The sequence below is a fragment of the Oncorhynchus mykiss genome, chromosome 5, assembly GCF_013265735.2.
Source record: "Oncorhynchus mykiss isolate Arlee chromosome 5, USDA_OmykA_1.1, whole genome shotgun sequence".
NCBI classification, from domain to species: domain Eukaryota; kingdom Metazoa; phylum Chordata; class Actinopteri; order Salmoniformes; family Salmonidae; genus Oncorhynchus; species Oncorhynchus mykiss.
The window spans coordinates 9,399,135-9,416,048 of record NC_048569.1 but is presented as its reverse complement, the minus strand read 5'-3'; the positions used below and the strand labels follow the sequence as shown (position 1 = coordinate 9,416,048).

Below are 16,914 nucleotides of genomic sequence, written 5' to 3'. Positions count from 1 at the left end.
TGTCCACGTATTCTAAGTCAGAGCCGTCCAGAGTAGTGATGTTGGACAGGCGGGTAGGTGCAGGTAGAGATCGGTTGAAGAGCATGCATTTAGTTTTACTTGTATTTAAGAGCAATTGGAGGCCACGGAAGGAGAGTTGTATGGCATTGAAGCTTGCCTGGAGGGTTGTTAACACAGTGTCCAAAGAAGGGCCGGAAGTATACAGAATGGTGTCGTCTGCGTAGAGGTGGATCAGAGACTCACCAGCAGCAAGAGCGACCTCATTGATGTATACAGAGAAGAGAGTCGGTCCAAGAATTGAACCCTGTGGCACCCCCATAGAGACTGCCAGAGGTCCGGACAACAGACCCTCCGATTTGACACACTGAACTCTATGTGAAATGCTTGTGCTTCTAGTTCCGACAATGCAGTAATAACCAACAAGTAATCTAGCTAACAATTCCAAAACTACTACCTTATAGACACAAGTGTAAGGGGATAAAGAATATGTACATAAAGATATATGAATCAGTGATGGTACAGAGCGGCATAGGCAAGATACAGTAGATGGTATTGAGTACAGTATATACATATGAGATGAGTATGTAAACAAAGTGGCTAGTGATACATGTATTACATAAAGATGCAGTAGATGATACAGAGTACAGTATATACCTGACACCACACTCCGAGGGCCGATGTGAGCAAATGAGGTGAGATAAGGGAGGTAAAGGCAAAAAAAAGGCCATGGTGGCAAAGTAAATACAATAAAGCAAGTAAAACACTGGAATGGTAGATTTGCAGTGGAAGAATGTGCAAAGTAGAAATAAAAATAATGGGGTGCAAAGGAGCTAAATAAATAAATAAAATAAATACAGTAGGGAAAGAGGTAGTGATGACACAAGATGGTAATCATGAAATTAGGGGGGTAAAAATTGCAACAAAAAAATAAATGTATGTCCCAGATGAAAGTAGATTACACTGATATTCACAGTTACTTAATAAAGTAGTTTTGACTCAGTTCTTATTCATTATTTGACATGCCATATTTTACCACAATATCTAAAAGTTATTGGGATATGAATGAAAGACAATATTAAACCATTTAATTTGTTTTTTTTAACTACATTTTGAATGATGTTTTGGTCAAACTGTCATCTAAATGTGGTAGTCGCAGTATTTGTGTACATGCCTTTTAACAGTAGAATTTCAAATGTCATACATTTCAAATTGTTCAAACAACTTGTTGTCCTGCACCTATAGTGTAATGTTCATTTGAAAAAAAATATTTTCTAGACATCCAGTTGTACCATAGTGAGACTCTGGATCTGATGCTGCGGCGCTGGGCCAAGCTGGAGAAGGACTTCCGGATGAAGAACGGCCGCTACAACATCAGCAAGATCCCAGACATCTACGACTGCATCAAGTACGACGTGCAGCACAACAGCTCCCTCAACCTGTCTAACACTATGGAGATCTACCGCCTGTCCAAGGCCCTGGCCGACATCGTCATTCCACAGGTATGTTCCAGGTTTGGATCAAAGATTTTATGATTGGCATTTATGTAGCTAGCGCCTTTCACCAAGACACTACAGTGATGCACAGCAGACGTACAGCACCAGTATACTCTCCATACATCGTGGTGAAGTTTGGAGTGATTTAATAGTGGCAGCCCCTATTACATTCTGCTTATAGATATAGTTTATTTGGTAAATATTTTCTTAACTCTTCTTGAACTGCACTGTTGGTTAAGGGCTTGTAAGTAAACATTTCACGGTAAGGTCTACCTACACCTGTTGTATTTGGCGAATGTGACAAATAGTTTGATTTATATCTTGTAGTGTTACCAGATAGACTAGTAATATGTGTTTGGTTAAAGGGACATTTGTTTTAGTGGCCACTGTTGTGCTCTTGTTGAAATAAACATGTTTTTTTACACCCCTGTCCCGTCAGGAGTATGGTATCTCTCAACCTGAGAAGCTGGACATAGCCAAGGGCTACTGCACCCCCCTCATTCGCAAGATCCGCTCCGACCTGCAGAGGACACAGGACGACGACACCGTCAACAAACTGCACCCTGTGTAAGACATTTCTCGAACTCGGGGCTCCAGAGTGGTGCAGCGCTCTAAGGCACTGCTTCTCAGTGCTAGAGGCGTCACTACAGACACCCTGGTTCGAATCCAGGCTGTATCACAATCGGCCGTGATTGGTAGTACCATAGGGCGGCGCACAATTGGCCCAGTGTCGTCCTGGTTTGGCCGGTGTAGGCCGTCATTGTAAACAAGAATTTGTTCTTAACTGACTTGCCAAGTTAAATAAAGGTTAAATAAAAATACATTTTAAAAAAACATGTGGAGTCACCATCCTCAGAGTAGTATCCATATCGGTCTCCCTATGAAATACAATTGCAGTTGTCTCATGTGTGTTGTCCAGGTATTCCCGTGGAGTCATGTCCCCGGAGCGTCATGTCAGGACCAGGCTGTACTTCACCAGTGAGAGCCACGTGCACTCCCTGCTCTCCATCCTCCGCTACGGAGCTTTCTGTGACGTGAGTCCTCTCTAACATTGGTCCTGAACTTCCGTACGTTTACATTTCTGTATTGTATCTATTGAACCAGTTTAAAGGGCCATGTTTCACATTAGAATCCACCGAACATTGTGTATTGCATATATGTATTAAATGATGTGTCACGTTTTTTTTGTGGTTTTTTTTTTTTTTTTTGTCTACCAAATATAACCACATTTTACCCAGAAAAATGTGGTTAATATGGCTTAAATATGTCTGAATCCCATATTTAACTGTTGCTCAAATCCCAGGAGACCAAAGATGACCAATGGAAGAGGGCCATGGAGTACCTCAAGGTGGTCAGCGAACTGAACTACATGACACAGATTGTAATCATGCTTTACGAGGACCCTAACAAGGTACTGTAAGGTCCAAGTATATGCCTGTGGGTTTTGGTTATGTTAACTAGCAGCCTGACTCAGCTGCTGACACCAGCTGAGTCATCACACAGCCACTGTAAGTGGGATTGTTGGAGTAGAACCAGATTTTATTTTCATAGCCGATATAGAATGGATCTATATCTATTTACTGAGGAAGTTGTCATACTAATGGCGCTCAGTATTATGACGCTCAGTATTATGGGTCATAGAGGTAACAATGCGCGTTCATCTCTACTTGTTTTGTGGTATGTTTTTGAGGGTAACACCAAGGTTATTATAATATTAATATAATAATAGTTAGGTGGGTGCTTATTATTTGTCCTATTTCACACATGTACAAGTGTGTATTATACGCATGTGTGAATTGGAAATGTTTATTTTTTTTCCGCATTTCCCAACTTCTCCTCGGAGATTGGGGTCACGGCCGGAGTCTGCCATTATCAACGACTGCCCTGTAGAAAATTAGGGCTCAAGGGCACATCAACATATTTTTTTTCACCTCGTCGGTTCTCGGATTCAAACTAGCAACCTTTCGGTTACTGGCCCAACACACGCCACGTTGCCTGCCACCTTATTATTACCAGAACCATTGTACCATTACTCTAGGACCCTTCGTCTGAGGAGCGCTTCCACGTGGAGCTGCATTTCAGCCCGGGAGCCAAGGGCTGTGAGGACGACAAAAACCTGCCCTCAGGGTTTGGCTACAGACCAGCTTCTCGAGAGGTACGGGGTCCCAGTATCTGAAGAAACCATGTGTGTGTGTCTCATTAGATGCATGTCTTTGTAGAACTGTGTAACCACTTTTAGGGTGGCGTATGGTGAATGCTGATGTAGTTACTGGGAAAAAGTTGATAGAAACGCTTATTGAGGTTAAAAGTGTTTTATGGGTGTGAGTTGTGTAGTTAATATTAGTATTCGGCTTACTCACATCTTGACAGGAAGTAGTTAATCTTAGAGGCAACATGAATGAGCCTATATCCTGTTAGTTTTTTTACTCCATTGTGTGTTTTTCTGAATAATCAGGAATTCTAAATCTTTTTTTTCCAAACCTCTGAAATCATCTTATTTCTTTTTCTCATGGTTTAAAGTGGACTATAACCTTCTTTTCCCTTATACATGATGTTCTACCAATCGTATCCCTGTCATCTCCAGAACGAGGGATCCAAGAAGAAGTCTAAGGAAGACAACGACGAGGAGTTGGCCGCCGCCAACGCCAAGCGGGACGAGCCGGACCGAGCAGCCCTAATGATGTTCAGGCCACTGGTGTCTGACCCCATCTACATCAACAGAAAGTGCCCACTGCCCCGCTCCAAAAAGATTGGCTCTGTGGAAGTAAGTGCCACCTTCAGGTCCAGTTCAGAATACACAGGTGGTATACAGGATAGACTGTATAAGAGTTGTAAAGTGTCACAACAAACGTACACTATGATAGTCACCTGCTAGCTACATTGGTGATAAAAATGCCTGGTTAGTGGTACTGCTCTTGCATGTAATTGGCTTGAATTGGTTTTTGGGTTAGTACTGTGTAGTGTTGTATGTTTACAGCAGAGCTATGCAACAGAATAACAATGTGCACTGAAAGGGGTCACCTGATGAGTCACCAGCCCCCTTTGGAATGTAAGCTTACTGTGTTACTTATTACAGTAATATACCATTACAATTAGAACAAGGAGTGATTTTTAAGGTCTCAAAACAATGCTGGTGTGACTACCTTCTCTCAATAGCCCAGCCGCGAGCAAGTAACAATTGTAAAATGTACACTACCTTTCAAACGTTTGGGGTCACTTAGAAATGTCCTTGTTCTTGAAAGAAAAGCCATTTTTTTGTCCATTAAAATAACATCAAATTGATCAGAAATACAGTGTAGACGTTGTTAATGTTGTAAATTACTATTGTAGCTGGAAACGGCAGATTTTTAATGGAATATCTACATAGGTGTACAGAGGCCCATTATCAGCAACCATCACTCCTGTGTTCCAATGGCATGTTGTATTAGCTAATCAGAGTTTATCATTTTAAAAGGCTAATTGATCATTAGAAAACCCTTTTTCAATTATGTTAGCACAGCTGAAAACTGTTGTTCTGATTAAATAAGCAATAAAACTGGCCTTCTTTAGACTAGTTGAGTGTCTGGAGCATTATCATTTGTGGGTTCGATTACAGGCTGAAAATGTCCAGAAACAAATACTTTTTTCTGAAACTCGTCAGTCTATTCATGTTCTGAGAAATGAAGACTATTCCATGCAAGAAATTGCCAAGAAACTGAAGAACTCGTACAACACGGTGTACTACTCCCTTCACAGAACAGCGCAAACTGGCTCTAACCAGAATAGAAAGAGTGGCAGGCCCCGGTGCACAACTGAGAAAGAGGACAAGTATATTGTGTTTAGTTTGAGAAACAGAAACCTCACAACTCCTCACCTGGTAGCTTCATTAAATAGTACCTGCAAAACACCAGTCTCAACGTCAACAGTGAAGTGGCGACTTCGGGATGCTGGCCTTCTAGGCAGAATTCCTCTGTCCAGTGTCTGTGTTCTTTTGCCCGTCTTAATCCTTTATTTTTATTGGCCAGTCTGAGATATGGCTTTTTCTTTGCAACTCTGCCTAGAAGGCCAGCATCCCGGAGTCGCCTCTTCACTGCTGACGTTGAGACTGGTGTTTTGCGGGTACTATTTAATGAAGCTGCCAATTGAAGATTTGTGAGGCGTCTGTTTTTCAAACTAGACACACTAATGTACTTGTCCTCTTGCTCAGTTGTGCATCGGGGCCTTCCACTCCTCTTTCTATTCTGGTTACAGCCAGTTTGCGCTGTTCTGTGAAGGGAGTAGTACACAGCGTTGTATGAGATCAATTAGCCTTTTTAAATGATAAACTTGGATTAGCTAACACAACGTGCCAATGGAACACAGGAGTGATTGTTGCTGATAATGGGCCTCTGTACGCCTATGTAGATATTCCATACAAAATCTGCCGTTTCCTGCTACAATAGTCATTAACAATGTCTACACTGTATTTCTGATCAATTTGATGTTATTTTAATGAACAAAAAATGTGCTTTTCTTTCATAAACAAGGACATTTCTAAGTGACCCCAAACTTTTGAACAGTAGTGTATCTTTGATGGTCCATCTTTGCATGAACACACAAAAGTCCTCAAAGGAAGCACTTTGCTATTCTACAAGTAGCGTTGGCCTTGGTCGTTGAGAGAAATGAAGTGCCACGTTAGCTATGAAGCTTTCAGCAAACTCACCTCTGAAAGTTGTTTCCTGTAATTTGAAACTTTGTTTTTATCTGGATCTTCAACTTCTTTGCTTGCAATATTCAGATCTATGTCTGTATATATTCATGTTGATATATTTAATTTATTTTTTTATGTAATATTGAAATCTATTTCTGTGTACCCACCCACACACAAAACATTGCTGTATGTTGCTGAGTGTGGTGAGTGCATGGTAACTACTGGTCTTTGAAAATGTTGTAGAAACTAATCAATTTTTAATTTTAAGTGGTGGTCACCAATACACGTTCTTAGAAGAAATTTGCTCATTTTTACATCTGCATTCTACACTTTACCTTTATAAAATTCAGCTTGATGCAGTCACTCAGGTTATAAGTAATGATAAATATTTTGTAATAATAATTTTGTTGTTGTCTAGAAGTCAATGTTATTTGCTAAATTCATATCTACTGCACCTTCTAATCTCCATTGCATATACTTCAGTAATGCACTAAGTCACACCCCCCACAGGACACCTTGCATGTGCATAAGAGTGCCACATTTCTATTTACGTTTGTTTCCTTCAGATCACAAGGAAATGTTCTGCAAGCAGCGTGTACCATCACTTTTGCCAAACAGCAACCCCTATGTTTCAAATTCACCAGTTGCACAGCAAAATTACAAATGTTAAATCAACTCTCATAGGGTTAAAATTAACACGGTGTCCGTGTTGTTCCACACTACACCGAGCTAATGTTAGACTTTCGAAAATGTTAGAAACTCTGAAAGTACAGTATTAAAAGCTAACTGTAAATAGTTGAAGATGTATATTGACCAACACTGGTTATTGTGTTGCATTCACTATATACCCGTGTAAGTGTTAAAATCAACTCAACAAGAGTATATTTTTAACTTGAATTGTTGATTACGTTGTCATAACTGGTGGCAGGTAGCCTAGTGGTTTAGAGTGTTGGGCCAGTAACCGAAAGGTCGCTGGTTCAAATCCCTGAGCCGACTAGGTGAAATATCTGTCAATGTGCCCTTGAGCACAGCACTTAACCCTAATTGTTCTGGATAAGAGCGTCAGCTAAATGACTAAAATGTCAATGTAATACTGCTGGCTTTTAAGGGTATATATTACAAAAGCAACTATCTCTGTACATCTTTTGGCTAATAGTGAATATTGTGCCTTACCCACAGTATTATAGTGAATATTGTCCCTCACCCACTGTATTGTAGTGTAGATTGTCCCTCCTCACCCACTGTATTGTAGGGAATATTGTCCCTCCTCACCCACTGTATTGTAGGGAATATTGTCCCCCACCCACAGTATTATAGTGAAGATTGTCCCCCACCCACTGTATTGTAGTGAAGATTGTCCCTCACCCACTGTATTGTAGTGAAATTGTCCCTCACCCACAGTATTGTAGTGAAATTGTCCCTCACCCACAGTATTGTAGTGAAATTGTCCCTCACCCACAGTATTGTAGTGAAATTGTCCCTCACCCACAGTATTATAGTGAAATTGTCCCTCACCCACTGTATTGTAGTAAAATTGTCCCTCACCCACTGTATTGTAGGGAATATTGTCCTTCACCCACTGTATTATAGTGTAGATTGTCCCTCCTCACCCACTGTATTATAGTCACTGGTCTTTCACATTATCACATGGTGTTGGCAGTACACTGTTTGGTGATTTAACTTGACCTAATACATTACACCAGCTGTATGCTGACACTAATGCTGAGAGAACAGTCTACACACATCAGCTAAAGTTGCCCAGGGCTACATTTACTTTAAAATGTATGTATTGATTGTTAATTATCTGATTAACGAACTTGTGCCAGGATCACAGAATTGACCTGCATGTCAATGTGACCCGGAAATGGACAGTCTAACAATTGCTAGTACATTGATCTTTCTCCTTTTTTGTGTGTGTTTTTTTAACTTTCCTTTTAGTCCCCATTGCAGCCAGACTTTATCAAGACCGCAGCTGGCAAAGTATGACGATACATTATACCAAACCTAAACAAAAAAACAGTTCCTACTTGTGAATGTTGATGGGACACACATACATTAGCTGGAGACTGTTCTTTTTTTTTTTGTAATGTTGCATGACTGTGCTGTTTCTGCCCCCTCTCTCACTTCCAGGAAGAGAGCCCCCTGAGTGTGTCTAGCCCTGACTCTATTGGTACCTGGCTTCATTACACCTGTGGTGTTGGTACTGGGCGTCGAAGACGCAGATCAGGGGACCAAATCACTTCCTCCCCTGTCTCCCCCAAATCACTGGCTTTCACATCCAGTATTTTTGGCTCATGGCAACAGGTTTTTACCCATTTTAATTTATTATCCACACAAACAGATGACACCTACTCTTGTTCATGTGCACTTAAAAACACTGCTGCGGTCAGCAAGGACACCTAATCAGCAGATTGATGTAAAGATGCCATTTTTACCCCTATTCGCAATTTCAAAAAATGGGTGCCATTTTCATAATTAAAAAAAAACAACCTAAATGGTACTGGGAAGAATGATTCCTTTTTGTCTTTCATTTTTTGGGGGGGTCATTCGGTTCATTGGGTCCATACAGTGAAGATGATAACTCTTGAAACAAGGTTACATTTTAGTGTCTTAAATTGTAATAGCATTGCAATTCAAAGATTGCTGGCTATGGGATACTCATTTTGCACTGTATTTAAAAAATATATATATATATTTTGCAACTAACGTTGTTGCTCTGCTGCCTTGGTGGAATTCACACTTTCCTCACAATGTGGCCACAATGTCTACTAGAGGTACACCTAAAGTGCTTAGCACCAACCAGCTAATGAGACACTGTCTGTGGCTCTCTCCCTGGTTTCATCTTTGTTGAGGTTTCTCCCTGTTTTGTTGTTCCCCGGGTAAATATATTTTAAAAACATTTTTTTATCAAATACCTACCTGCTCATGGACTCTTTCAATGATGGCTGTGTGAAATACAGTACCAGTCAAACGTCTGGACACACTTAGTCATTCAAGGGTTTTTCTTAATTGTTTTACTATGTTCTACATTGTAGAATAATAGTGAAGACGTCAAAACTTTGAAATAACACATATGGAATCATGTAGTAACCAAAAAAGTGTTAAACAAATCTAAATATATTTTATACTTGATGTTGAGATGTCTGTAACTTGAACTCTGTGAAGCATTTATTTGGGCTGTAATTTCTGAGGCTGGTAACCCAGAGTTTCCTCTGCAGCTGAGGAAACTCTGGGTCTTCCTTTCCTGTGGAGATCCTAATCAGAGCCAGTTTCATCAAAGAGCTTGATGGTTTTTGTGACTGTACTTGGAAGATACTTTCAAAGTTCTTGACATTTTCCACATTGACTGACCTTCATTTCAGTAATGATGGACTGTTGTTTCTCTTTGCTTATTTGAGCTGTTCTTGCCATAATATGAACTTGGTCTTTTACCACATAGAGCTATATTCTGTATACCCCCCCTACCTTGTCACAACAAATTAACTTTTAACAAGGCACATCTGCTAATTGAAATGCATTCCAGGTGACTACCTCATGAAGCCGGTTGAGAGAATGCCAAGAGTGTGCAAAGCAGTCAAGGCAATGGATGGCTACTTTGAAGAATCTCAAATATAACACATTTTTGTTTACTACATGATTCCATGTGTGTTATTTCATAGTTCTGATGTCTTCACTATTATTCTACAATATATAAAATAGTAAAACATAAAGTAGAAGCCTGGGATGAGTAGGTGTGTCCAAACCTTTGACTGGTACTCTATATTCCACTATATTGGTATCAATACTCTATATTCCACTATATTGGTATCAATACTCTATATTCCACTATATTGGTATCAATACTCAATATTCCACTATATTGGTATCAATACTCTATATTCCACTATATTGGTATCAATACTCTATATTCCACTATATTGGTATCAATACTCTATATTCCACTATATTCATAACTTGAACAACAGAATGTATGTCTTTCTTTTGTCATGCATTTTTACGTTTTGCCAACAAGAAAAGCCATAATCGAACCAGTCTGTCTGCACAGTTTGGTGTCGTTCTTTTCATCCATCTAAGAGACTAGGTAAAGACCACTCTTTATATTAATCTGCTGAAACAGACATTAGCTGTCCTTCGCGACTCGCTCGGATTTGCTGTTGAGTGAGAATTTGAACAATAATCTGGGCCACTATCAGAGTGGCTAGTGTGACTAACTAACATGCAGATTTTGGAGATCTGTTTGGGGTGGGATGTCCGTCCTAAGCTTGCCTGCCGCTTATGCCTCCAAGAAATTTGGCCCAACTCGGCTGCGATGGAATTTAACACACTCTTTTCTAATGGGTCACTGCTTTGCTCAAATCAAATGTAAAGCAGGCTATTTCAACTACATTTCTCACCCCATTTGCCAAATGGACACAACCAGATTTGAATGTGAAATTGGCTGTATTTTATACTTTTGACCAGATTATATTAACGATAGGGCCATTGAAGTCATCCTATAAAGGGGGAATGCAGTGTGAATATTTAAAGCAGGTCTAAGGTTGACACTAAATCATATATTGAAAGGTGATATCTTTCAATTATAGCAGTGATCAATAATAGTATGTATTATAGAATATATATATGTGTGTGTGTGTATAATAGTATGTATTATATCATATATTATAATAGTATGTATTATAGTATATTAAACAGTGCATTCTGAAAGTATTCAGACCCCTTCCCTTTCTCCACATTGTTACGTTTACAGCCTCATTCTAAAATTGATTTTTTTTATATATAAAAAATGTTTTTGTCCATCTACTCACACTACCCCATAATGATAAAGCAAAAGCGTTTAATTTTTTTGCAAATTTATAAAAAAATTAAACCAAACTTATTTACTGAAGTATTCAGACCGTTTGTTATGAGATTTGAAATTGAGCTCCAGTGCGTCCTGTTTCCATTGATCATCCTTGATGTTTCTACAACTTGATTGGAGTCCAACTGTGGTAAGTTCAATTGATTGGACATGATTTGGAAAGGAAAACGCACCCGATTTGGAAACACATCTTTCTGTATAAGGTCCCACATTTGACAGTGCATGTCAGAGCAAAAACCAAGCAATGAGGTTGAAGAAATTGTTCGTAGAGCTCCGAGATATTATTGTTGAGGCACAGATCTGGGGAAGGGTACCAAAACTTTTCTGCAGCTTAGATGGTCCCCAGTGGCCTTGTCATCCTTAAGTGGAAGAAGTTCAAGACTCTCCCCAGAGCTGGCTGTCCTGCCAAACTGCGCAATCGGGGGAGAAGGGCCTTGGTCAGGGATGTGACCAAAAACCCTATGGTCACTCTGACAGAGCTCCAGCGTTTCTCTGTGTAGATGGGAGAACCTTCCAGAAGGACAACCATCTCTGCAGCACTCCACCAATCAGGCCTTTATGGGAGAGTGGCCAGACGGAAGCCACTACTCAGTAAAAAGCATATGACAGCCCACTTGGAGTTTGCCAAAGGGCACTTTAAGGACTCTTAGACTATGAGAAACAAGATTCTCTGGTCTGATGAAACCAAGATGGAACTCTTTGGCCTGAATGCCAAGTGTCTGGCGGAAACATGGCACCATCCCTACGGTGAAGCATGGTGGTGGCAGCATCATGTTGTCATGTTTTTCAACGGCAGGGACTGAGAGACTAGTCAGGATTGAGGGAAAGATGAATGGCGCAAAGTTCAGAGAGATCCTTGATATAAACTGGGGTGAAGGTTCACCTTCCAACAGGACAATGACCCTAAGTGCACAGCCAAGACAACGCAAGAGTGGGTTTGGGACAAGTGTCTGAATGTCTTTGAGTGGCCCAGCCAGAGCCCGGACTTGAACCCGATCGAACATCTCTGGAGAGAACTGAAAATAGCTGTGCAGCGATGCTCCCCATCCAACCTGACAGAGCTTGAGAGAATCTGTAGAGAAGAATGGGAGAAACTCCCCAAATACAGGTGTGCCATGCTTGTAGCGTCATACCCAAGAAGACTTGAGGCTGTAAACGTTGCCAAAGGTGATTCAACAAAGTACTGAGTAAAGGGTCTGAATACTTATGTAACTGTTATTTCATTATTTTTTTGGTCATTATGGTGTGTTGTGTGTAGATTGAGAGAAGAAAAAAAACGATTTTAATCAATTTCAGAATAAAGCTGTAACAAAATGTGTGAAAAGTCATGGGGGTCTGAACACTGTATATTATAATAATATGTATGTATTAAAGAATATTATAATAGTATGTATTATAGTATAATGTATTTGCTGTCAGAGGACACGTGACTGAGTTAAAGGTGCTTATATTATGGCTGTATGTGTGGCGGCACTTGAATGTCTTCATCACACCGTCTGTACAGTACCTAACCACCTACATTTACATCACACTGATGTCATTTACTACAACTGTAGCGTATAGGCTATACCCTACTGTACATAATTAGAAAAGGCATCATTGTAGGCGAACATACAATGATGGACAATTTTATGTATATTTGCCTCAGACTTTCCGAGAAACTCTTATCTCTCAGCCAAACTCACAGCAGGCTAGGTCAGTGCTAGAAGAAGCTTTTATTGGCTTGTCCACACCTCCCCTGTAACTATTCCCCAGGTGATTGCTGTAAATGAGAACATGTTCTCTGTCATCTCACCTGGTAAAATAAGGGTTAAATAAATACAAAATAAACCCACCACTTCCTGTAATGTGGGGTTTCTGTATGGAGCCTGGTTGGTTTTAGTCACTAAGATGGGTCTTCTGCCCTACTAGACAGGGGGTTACCCTTCCTGGTCCTCCAGGTGAGCCATGTGAGGTGTGAGAATGGGCTCACAGTGTGCTCATTGTCTTCGTGCTCTCATGACCTTTCAATCCACTGACACAGACCAGGATCCTGCTGTGAGGTCCGCCCCACTCCACCTCTACCTCCCTTCACCCCCCCCCCCCCCTAAAAAAAAGGCAGAGGATCCGCTCATTTCAAGTTTGTCTCGTTTTTTTGTTGTTGTCCGTGCACGAAACGGAGATATTAACATCTTGGATGGGAAAATGAGAACACCAAACTCAACTTCTTTCTTCGTGTTTTGTCTTCACTTTGACTTTTTTTTCTTTAACACGGGTGTAATGTGTATCTTGGTTAAAGTTGTGCAGTCTTGATTGTTTGAAACCTGATTTTCTGCAAACTGTTGCCACGTCCATCCTCGTCCCTCAACTCCTGCATCTCTTCTCACCCGCTGTGTCCTCCGTAATGTCCAACCTCTCACGTGGCATGGACTTCGTGTGGCCATAGGGATGTTGCATGTTCATCTTTCTTTTCTTCTGCTGATTAGTCTTTGTTGGCGTCTGCACTACCATTTCCCTCTGCTGCTTATTGACATGTCTTTCCAGAAAAAGGCATCCGTTTCAGTGAGGTTGTGGACGAGTTTCAGTGAAATGTGGTAATTATAGTTTTTTGTTTTCTCCTCTAGGTTCTGTCAGAGAACAATGCCCATGCACAGCGACCTGGTAGACTATACTCTGAACACAAACTCACCCCAGGAGTAGGTAAGCATAATCACTGCTTTTAGGACGTTTGAAACAAATTAGCTCCAATTTATCACTTTATATTATTAAGAAATGTAAAAAAAAAAATGAAAATGTTCTTTTTTTTTAAAGAATGTGATTTAGATGTTTCATTATATCCCTAGTTTTCAAATGTTTTAGTGTCTTCACATTACTTCAGCACAACTTCAACGTGAGGGCAAATATTGGAAGTAACTTTTGCAATGCAATGATTTTTTTTTAATGATGTCAGATTTGTTCTGTACTGTATGTTTTCTGACGCATCTCAAATCTTTGCTTTGTGTTGACGGAGCCTCAAGCACCTGAAGTGTCATACACTGGCTGCTCTCTTCACAATTAACAATCAATTACTACATCTGTGTTGTGGAGCTTGTTTGACCAAGTAATACTGTCAACAAGCTGTTAAGCATACTTTAGACAAAGATTTTTGCCACACAACTAATACAGTGCTGACTCAATTTCTCATACATGCTGGTAATGTCCTTAGTGACCTAAAATGTTGTAGCCACAGCAAATTCTTATCAAAATATTAGGGATTTGTTGCTGGCTACCATTTTAGAAATGGCTGTCCTACACCTTCATTCTTTTCTTTCACTTTTTTCTTCAGTTTTGATATTTTTGTATCACTAAGTAACGCTTTGATATTACAAACTATCATGTTTGTATTGTTATTATTTATCTTAATTTTGATCGTATTATTTGTGATGGTATCTAGTAGTTAGTAGTTTATGCCTGTGTATCGTACCAGGTTCTTGGCTCATAATTAGCTGTGCAATGAAGATGACAGTCATCAAGATACGTAGCAACTGTATAATAGCCTAGTGGTTAGAGGACGTAGTTATCAACTTGCAGTGACCTGGATCAGGTTTCCCGATTGCGTTGGAAATGAGGCTTTTACCAATGTTCTAACTATGCATCGTTCATAACGACCGAAGAAGCTGTAACATGCGTTACCCAAAACACCACGTGAATAACACTCGCCAAGTGCATCTTTACATGCGTTACCCAAAACACCACGTGAATAACACTCGCCAAGTGCATCTTTACATGTGTTTCCCATAACACCAGGTAGCTAACACTCGCCAAGTGCATCTTTACATGCGTTTCCCATGACACCATGTAGATAACATTCGCCAAGTGCATCTTTACATGCGTTTCCCATGACACCAGGTAGATAACACTCGTCGAGAGCATGTGTCAATACCGAAAAGATTGAAAGAAGGCAGCGCTGATCTCTGATCAGTTTTCTTCATTCAAATTCTTACCCTCCCATTTTAGAATGAATGCGCAATAATGACCCCGGACCAGCTCATGGAGAATCTATCACATATGGCTGCAATAATTTGAGTCATTTTATTCTAATGGCTTACCCTATGATAATGCACAAAATCACAGATTTGGCACATCACGTTTACGCATCATTTAAATGTATTGAGGCACAATTACATTAACCTGCAATTAGCAAACTATAACTCAATATGATTTAAATATTTCGGCCTAATAAGTAGTTTAAAAGTTGTTGTTTTTTATCCTTGCTTGGCTAGGTTGTAACAATTGCTAACTTGTATTTGTACTGTATATTGATATATTAAGATATTGGCGGTCAAAGATAGGATGTGTTTCTGTCTATGTTTAGCAGAAATATTTGTTGTGTAGGGGAGGGCAATAAATAATCGAACAACGCACTTACATGTTTTACAAGTAGGTTGAGGCAGTCGTTAAATTACAAGCATTTTCAAGTGCAAGTTTAGTAACAAAGGTTTTGGTCAACAACTCGGAGATATAACATTGCTCCTAGGAAGGTTTTTACAATTTACCCAGGTCTATAATGTCGGCCCAAAAGTTAGGAATTACACCACCCCTCCTCCCCCTCCCACAAGGCCATCCTCATGCCAAGTGACATTACTGTCATTATGTGAAGGCTCTTATGAGGCTGCACAGGGTCTTTTTTGTGGCAAGAATCTCCTAGAAATGCATGCTGCATGCATTCCAATGGTGTGGACCAAATGGTTGTTGTATGTATCTTCTCTTAACTCCCACCAGGGTCTCATTGCGCTGGTCTCTTTAGCACCATGGTGCTCGGGGCCTCCTCCAGTGCACCTAACCTACAAGATTATGCTCGCGCGCACCGTAAAAAGCTGACCTCTTCTGGCTTCTTAGATGGTATGTGCAAACACGCACACACATCTTTAAAAAAAAAAAAAAAAGATGAACCCTTGCTCATTTCTCTAAAGGAATCCTGTAATTTCCTCCTGTGTATTTCAATAGGAAATACATGAATGTATTCTGACACTTTGTGTCGGTCCCTCTAATTTACCATATTGTGTTTTTGGACAGAAACATAATTCATGTTATTGGGAGAATAAATTGTAATAATCCATATTTTTTGTTAATATGGTGAAGTCCATTGTTTTGGTAGGGAATTTAAGGTTTATTCATACAAAATAAGACGTATTTTTCCGGAGTTGTGCACAATGTTGCACTCAGTACTGATCCCCCTCATAACTTCTTTTAATAATCAATATCTTATTAAAGTATCTTACTTTCAATTCAAATTAATTGCGGGTCAAATATTCCTGTCTCAGAAATCTTGTACTATATCGATTTAGCTAGACGATGAGGTGTGAACATCCATTATTTCATTCATTACTACATTTAAAAATAATAATAAATTACTCATGCAAACAATTTCTTATGGCTAGAATCCGAACCGGACATCTGCACACGTAACTAAGATGCAACTAAACATTTAGCTTTTATCTCAAACAGTTGCGTGTGCAGATCTCAAGTAAGGACTTGGCCCTCAATCACAGTTTACCTTCAATCAATTTAAATCATCCGTGATTTATTTTTTGGGAAAATTTACAATTTTTTTGGAATTTGTATTACAAATAACATTTTAAAATGTAAAACTTTGTTCCTGTAGTTACTGTAGCTAGCTGTAAAGCGCATATGTTGTAATATGCTTGGAAAGTAGATCACAGCTGGAGGAGACACCTCGTCATTTTTTCGGGATATGTTTTTGACACGACAGGTAGCAAGTAAAAGTGTGTGAACGGTTGCTAACTATCTGTAAATATCTTAAGCTAACTGGCTAATTAACTTAGCTAGCTGGCTAACTTTGGGGCGAAACAATGAACGTATTTACAGTTGGTTAGCTACCGCATCGCTCTTTGCTAGCAAACTTAATGCTCCCT

The 16,914-nt window shown here is 39.8% G+C and overlaps 1 protein-coding gene across 13 annotated transcripts in view; it reads left to right on the top strand.

Moving 5' to 3' along the window:
• Positions 1-16,914, top strand: part of ppip5k2 (diphosphoinositol pentakisphosphate kinase 2) — a 70,204-nt gene that overhangs the window by 34,154 nt on the left and 19,136 nt on the right. For 3 of the 13 annotated variants that reach the window (XM_021601590.2, XM_021601588.2, XM_021601586.2), the window contains exons 19-28: positions 1,276-1,499; positions 1,933-2,060; positions 2,413-2,527; positions 2,797-2,904; positions 3,532-3,648; positions 4,078-4,257; positions 8,101-8,142; positions 8,293-8,466; positions 13,624-13,699; positions 15,761-15,880. In XM_021601590.2, the coding sequence (XP_021457265.2) occupies positions 1,276-1,499; positions 1,933-2,060; positions 2,413-2,527; positions 2,797-2,904; positions 3,532-3,648; positions 4,078-4,257; positions 8,101-8,142; positions 8,293-8,466; positions 13,624-13,699; positions 15,761-15,880 (1,284 nt within the window). The remainder of the gene's footprint in view (positions 1-1,275; positions 1,500-1,932; positions 2,061-2,412; positions 2,528-2,796; positions 2,905-3,531; positions 3,649-4,077; positions 4,258-8,100; positions 8,143-8,292; positions 8,467-13,623; positions 13,700-15,760; positions 15,881-16,914) is intronic. The other 10 variants (XM_021601599.2, XM_021601589.2, XM_021601600.2 and 7 more) reach the window with 5 other exon arrangements.